Raw genomic sequence first — 7,197 nt, 5'->3', positions numbered from 1 at the left:
GGGATTAGATTATTTGTGGGCTCTGAATAAGAGCAAAGAGCAACTTGGGCCAGTAGCCAAATTATGGATCCAGTAGTGGACAATGGACATCCATGGATGTGGCCATGTGGGCATATGCACGAGACACTGACAGGATTTTTCTCCATAACGGCGTCGGCTGCTAAGGGAGGCTTGGGCAGATATTATTGATTATTAGTGGAGTTTTACCTAAGAAGTTATAGACGCGTAATTCAAAAAGTTTACATATATATATATATATATATATATATATATTTATGGAAAATTTCTATCTATTTTTTCCGTGGCATCGAGAGCAATGTTAAATGTGTATGAACAAAATTTCACATGAAAAATACATAGAAAAAGAAATTACTTAGGAGTTAGATACTATTAGTGTGACGCATTTGGGAAATGTTGTGCGGATTTTACCCAAAGCGAACAATATTACATCATGTTAAGAGTATTTTTGGATCGTTTCAGCCCAATAATTTAAAATCTTACACCAGCTTTTACTATAATCAACATTGAGTCGTAAGCGGGGTTGATGATTAGAAGTTTATGAGTTCGGGATTTTAGCCCTATTAAATTATTCGATTTTAAACTAATATTTTATATATTATTAAGTGAATTTTTTAAGCCAAATATAAAATTCAAACCAAATTTACTGGTTCCGCCACCGCGGAGCGCGTATTTTTAACGAAAATATGAAATCAAATTTAAGTAGTCAGAGTCCCACCTCCATACAGTATAATCTCTTCGTCATCATAGCTAGAGAAAAGTTCAACGACCAATACCTGAATTTTGAACCGAATGGAACTTTAATCACAAGCAGCCACTCCGTGTCGCCCCCCCCCCCCCCCCTCCTCCTACTTCTACTTTAAAGTCAACGTGAACATATATATTGAGTAATATCTCCCTTAGAGGATACATTTTGTATATCCTTGAGAAATGTGTAATTACTCTATTATCTCAGTTTAATATATCCTTGAGAAGTGTGTATTAATTACTCTATCTCAGTTAATTATCTCAAACTATATTAATTTAACACCCATTTGAGTGCTTAGATTTTAGTGCTTTTTTGCTCTTTCCTTCACGAGATTTGCGCTTTATTCAAGCTTATGAACATGCCAGTTGTGGTTTAAGCTTAGTGTTCACGATTTTCCAGCTCTTTAGTCCACTTGGTATTGGTTTCAAGCAATTTTTATAGCTAGCTTTTGAGCTAATGTACGCCATTTCATTGAAAGTTTTATCACTGTTTTTTTCCAGTTTCCAGTTTTACATCCTTGGTGCTGAATCCAGGTAATTAATACTACATATTACTTGATCTGCTTCTTCAGTTGATAATATGAATTCCATTTCTGTGTGCATTGCTTGACTTGTCACTAATGAATATCGTCCCACAATGCTTATAGATGATGCACTCAATCTGATATTGAATCTTTTTTCTGCTTTTGGTTTCATCTGATTTGGAAAATTTAGAACAGAGTTATTGGGATTTTAGTATTGACAATGGGTGAGTCCATCTTTTGCTTTAGAAAATGTAGATTAGGAAAAATAATGGGTTGCATTCAGCTTTTACTAGGTTCACTTGTTATAATCGTAAGCCTTTCGAGTTTGTTAAGGTTTTATTCTGCTGGATTTTTCATGCATGATGAGGATATATGTCGCCATTTCTATGGTGTGAGCGATGTCTATGATCATTTTGACATAATAGCTCTAACTTCTCGAGTTGATGAAGTGCTCAATAAGATGGATACTTTGCAAGATAAGATTGAATTAATCGTCCAAGAAATGGAAAAGAACAAAGATCAGTTGCATAGAAGTGGTATTTCCAAATTGGAATACAAGAGATTCTTGGAAGAAGAGGTGATTAAGCCTTTATATTCAGCTCATATTGCCCTTAGGCAAATTAGGTTGCCTAGAGTTGAGAATATGACAATTAAAGAAGACCCTTTGATTAATACTTTTGTGATTGAGGAGATCCGAAAGTATATTACCCTGAAGGAAAATAGACATAAGAAGGTTAACATTTATGGAACAGAAGGGATTTATAACACGATAGGGCATGCTTGTGTATCGATGAAGAAAGAATTGGAGGAATATATGGATTATGATATTGGTTCATATTGTAAAGATGATTGGAACATCGCGCAGAAGCTTATGATTAATGGTTGTGATCCATTGCCAAGGAGAAGGTGTTTGACAAGGGCTTCTAAGCAATATCAAAAGCCTTATCCGATTAATGAATCTTTATGGAGGATCCCCGATGGGAGAAATGTTAGATGGAACAATTACCTTTGTAGGAACTACGAGTGCTTATCGAGTAAGAATCCTAAACGAGGCTATACTAAGTGCAGTGGATGTTTTGAAATGGATAAAGAAGAGCTAAAATGGGTAGCAAATGCTTCACTTCCTGTGGATTTTATGATCAAAGATGTTTTGAGAATTAAGTCGGGGGAGATCAGAATTGGTTTGGATTTTGGTATTGGTACGGGGACTTTTGCTGCAAGAATGAGAGAGCAGAATGTGACAATCATCTCAACTGCACTGAATCTTGGAGCTCCTTTTAGCGAGACGATAGCACTAAGGGGTTTGATTCCACTATATGTGACATTGAACCAAAGGCTTCCATTCTTTGATAACACTATGGATTTGATCCATACCTCTGGACTTATGGATGGTTGGATTGATCTGCAGCTGTTGGATTTTATCCTATTTGACTGGGATCGCGTTTTAAGACCAGGAGGATTGCTATGGATTGATCGATTCTTTTGTAATAGAAAGGATTTGGATGACTATATGTACATGTTTCTGCAATTCAGGTACAAAAAGCATAAGTGGGCTATTTCTCCCAAGTCCAATGATGAAGTTTATCTTTCTGCATTATTAGAAAAGCCTCCTCGAGCGTTATGATCGTATGAAGGCTTAGAGTTGTCTTTGTTATACTGACATGGTATTCATAGGATTTATATATCTGCAACATTTGTTCTTGTGTCTGAAAATTTGTAAGAAAAGTTGTACTTCTCTTTGTTACCAAAAGATTCAGTCTCTGTTGCTAAAAAAATGCATAATTTCTTTTATTTCTACTTTCACTATCAAGAACTAAATACGGTATAGAATACTGCTGAATCTTCTCACATTGACATTTACCTTGCTGTTCATGAAGTGCAAAGGATGCATATTGCACAATTATCATTTATTCCGTTATGAAACATTTACTTCACCATTCATTGAAATGCAGAGGAAGCATATTGCAGATATAACCACTTGATTTGAAAATTTCATGATTCGACAAGACAAACAAATGATCTTGATATGCATATTCATAACTTGTGATCCCCAAATGGATTATTGCATCCGAGCACGCTCTTCCCATCAGGAAAGAAACAAAAAATATCCCCAACAACATAGAAATAAGAGGAACAAAAGATTATCAAGAAGCCACAACAAAAGCCTGCTAAATAAGAAGCTGCAGCCCTGGTAGGATCCTTAGTACTAGTTTTTTTGGTAACAAATCCAAAACCATTACAAAATAAAGAGCACCTAATTTCTGATCACAGATTTTAGGCCTCAACAAAACATATCTAACACCTAATTACATTGTATATCTTGAACTAACCTCCTACATTTCTGTGCTCTCTTTGATGCACTAAGCATCCCTACCCTTTCTATCATCTCCCTTTTTATTAGTCCAATCACCTCACTGCTATATTCATACATTTACTCTGTGAAATAGTTTCCAATTTCCAGCTCTCCAGATATGGTATATCACAGCTCCACAAACAGCTGCTACCAACTCTTTTTTGAACAGCTTCCAGTGTTTTCTCTTAATGGTTTCCAACATCTTGCAGTGGTACACCTATCCATTGCAACACTTCTTGGCAGACTGAATTACACAGTCTCTGAATAGGTGTGTATTAGTTTCCAATACCTGAGCATACATAAGCAGCAGTTGGAATCTTCCAACTGGATTTGAAGTTTGATCATCCTCTCTTTAGTAAGTAGCCTTCCTTGGGCTGCTAACCACATTTGAGTAATTTTACCAACCAGCTACACCCGCTAACAGTGATAGTTGACTTACAGAAACCTAAAGGAAAGCTTGATCCAAATTATATTCTTAATATCCCAAGATTTATTCAAATGCATATTGCTCTCAGCATAGAAGGATGTTTTGACTCGATTTCTTAATGTTGATTAAGAACAGGTGCAATGTAAGTGTGTCTGTGTCCATGCGCGCTAGCGCCATGTTGCACCTTACTGCTCAACTCTCATTGAATTATATTCAATTTTCTAACAAAATTTTACCACCCAGAAAAACTAGACCTTCCATATATAGTTTAGTCTGAATGGCTTGCACTTTCAGGACTAAAATAGGGAGGCTCGCATTGTACGTGTTGTCTAAAACCTTAAATGTGGGCCTCAACCAGGTTAAGCAAATAGACCACATTGACATTTGACGGGATTCAGCTCATGTGCTTTGATGGTCTCAGACATCTAGGATATGGGCCTAAATAGCTAGCTAAAAAAAAGAAAAAGATACATCAAATCTAGGGTGAAGTACGTATTACGTTTAGTTTCGCCAAAATTTCACGGTATAGCCAGTTTTCAGACTGGTCAATCAAAAATAGCCAGCGTTTACCAAGTCAATAAAAAATAGCCACCGTTTTGCTGCAATAGAGACCGGTCCAGCATAATATACTGGAGTTTTGTGCACTTGTGTATGAACTCCAGCATATTATGCTGGACCGGTATACTTTGCTGGCTCCAGTATAATATATTGGAGACTGGAGCACTGGTGCTCCAAACTCCAGTATATTATACTGGACCGTTACACTTGCTGGAACTCCAGTATATTATGCTGGAGTTCTAGTGTATTTATGCTGGAACTCCATCATATTATGCTGGAGTTCCAGCATACTATCCTGGAACTCCAGTATAATATGCTGGAGTTCAAGTATACTTATGCTGGAACTCCAGCATAATATACTGGAGTATTTTCCGGATTTTGAACAATGTTTTCGCTCAAATTTATCTTTACATAAAAAGTGGCTAAATTTTGATTACTTTTGAAATTGGGCTATTTTTGAACGACCAGTTGTAAATCTGGCTATTTTTAAAAATCACCCTTTAGTTTCTGCTGACGATTAATTAGCAATGATGCAAAGTAAAATATGTCACTGCACTTAAAGAAAAAGTAGAGGTTGCAAAATGATTAAAAGAAACAATTATCCATCCATATTATCCATCAAAAAATGGGTTGGATAATGAACCATTTAAAAACGGGTCGAATATGGATAAAGAACCATATTATCCACTTAAAAAATGGTTAACCAAATGGATAACCAATGTGTTTAACTTTTACATTTGTAAAGCCTTAAATTGGAGTTCCTCCAGTTTGGAAGACTAGGAATTTTCTCATAAGTGATATATTTAATAAGCCATGAATAATATGGATATCCATGTTATTCGCCGGATAAACCCGTTTTTATCCGTCTCATATACATGTCGGGTCGGATAATTTATCCGTTTTTTTTTAATTACCCGTTTTAACCCGCTCATATCCGACCTGACCCGCCCGTTTGCCACCCCTAAGAAAAAGTAAAAGAAACATTGGGTGTGTTTGCTAGGAAGAAAAACATTCCAATTTTTCCATGTTTGGTTGGCTTAAATATTTTGAAAAATATTTTCCTCCAATTGGATGAAAATATTTTCCCTATCAAGAGAAGGGAAAACATTTTTCAAAACTCTTTTTTAACCTTCCCCACCAACCCAACCCAACCACACCCATCCACCCCGCCCTACCCCACCCTTGCCCCAACCCCAACCCCGCCTCCAACCCCCCACCCTAAATAGAAATATTATTAATGGTACTTTCTTTTGATGTTATAAATAAAGTACCTTTTTTTCTTAATTCAACAAAAAAAGTACTTTCTTTTCATGATGTAAAGAAAATATTTTCTTTCCTTTCAACAAAATGATGTAGTAGAAAGTATTTTCTTTCATTTCAACAAAAAAGTTTTTTTTTCATGATGTAGAAAAAGTATTTTCTTTCATTTCAACAAAAAAAGTATTTTTTTTCTTTTCAACAAAATAAGTACTTTATTTTCATGTTGTAGAAAGAGTACTTTCTTTTTGAAAAAAAAGGTATTTTCTTTTTAGTTATGGAGCACAAATTTCAACTTTATTTTTTCGTAAAAAAGTCATGCAACACATTAGTTCCTTTGGGTTTGAATGAATATTTATAAAAATAATTAAATTCTTGAAGAAAATAGAGTCCTGAAAACGTTGGGTATTTGGAGGGGAGGGGGGGGGGGGGGTAGAAGAGAGCACAAGAAACATGGGGGCGTGGGGGAAGAGTCCGGAACCTAAATGTGGTTCTTTTTGACTCAAAACACGTTTTTAAGTGTAAAAAAAAAGTTACATTTCTATATATAACGCGGTAATAAACCGCGATTTAAAGGGAGCTGAAAAGACTGGTATATAAAACGCGGTTCATTACAGCGTTTTACATAAAGCGCGGTAATGAACCGCGTTTTATATACAAAGTGGGCCCACTAATAATTCTTCTGCGCTTAACTGACATAATAATAATTCAAATATGTGAAACGCTCTTTTAAACCGCGTTTTACTTCCAAAAATTTGACCCCTCGGATTGGGCATTGCCTTATATAAAGGCGTTAAGGGTTTTGAGAACTATCATTCAGAAATACTCCAACTTCGTGATAAATTTTTCTTGTTGTTAAATTCTCAAGCTTTATTCATAATGTCTGAAGAGCAAAAAGTAAGGGTTCATTATATTGGGGGGTGAGGTTGTGGTGGCGAATAACTCAGTGAGCTATAGTTTATCTCCACAGAGTCATGTTAAGTTGCCACTTACAATGCAGTACGATAGACTGGTATCGTTGTTATGCAATAAAATGAGATTGAGCAAACGTTTGGTGAATCTTAAAATAACCGGAAGATATCCGTATTCTATGACTCCGCAGGGGTTTGCTTGTTATTCTGAGTTTAACATCGAAGACGATGAAACTCTGAGAGATTTTTTGGGGATTCCGGATAAATACAGGGAATTTATTGTGATAAAATTGTTGAAAATGTACGTCAAGGCTGAAGACGTTCGCAATAATGAGATTGCGCAAAGCAGGGATAACCCTCAATCATCGAGTGGTTATTCTGGAGCAGTTTTTAGCCCAACAG

General features: G+C 35.9%; 1 protein-coding gene across 1 annotated transcript; it reads left to right on the top strand.

The window, feature by feature from the left end:
- The first annotated feature begins 922 nt into the window (after positions 1-922).
- Positions 923-3,064, top strand: LOC109213728. The gene has a single exon (XM_019377558.1). The coding sequence runs from the start codon at positions 1,510-1,512 to the stop codon at positions 2,911-2,913; it is 1,404 nt and encodes a 467-aa protein (XP_019233103.1). The 5' UTR covers positions 923-1,509; the 3' UTR covers positions 2,914-3,064.
- Positions 3,065-7,197: the final 4,133 nt, after the last annotated feature.

The sequence above is a fragment of the Nicotiana attenuata genome, unplaced genomic scaffold (genome assembly GCF_001879085.1).
Source record: "Nicotiana attenuata strain UT unplaced genomic scaffold, NIATTr2, whole genome shotgun sequence".
Classification (NCBI taxonomy): Eukaryota; Viridiplantae; Streptophyta; class Magnoliopsida; order Solanales; family Solanaceae; genus Nicotiana; species Nicotiana attenuata.
Note: the sequence above shows the minus strand (reverse complement) of the source record. Positions and strands in the feature narration are given on the sequence as shown.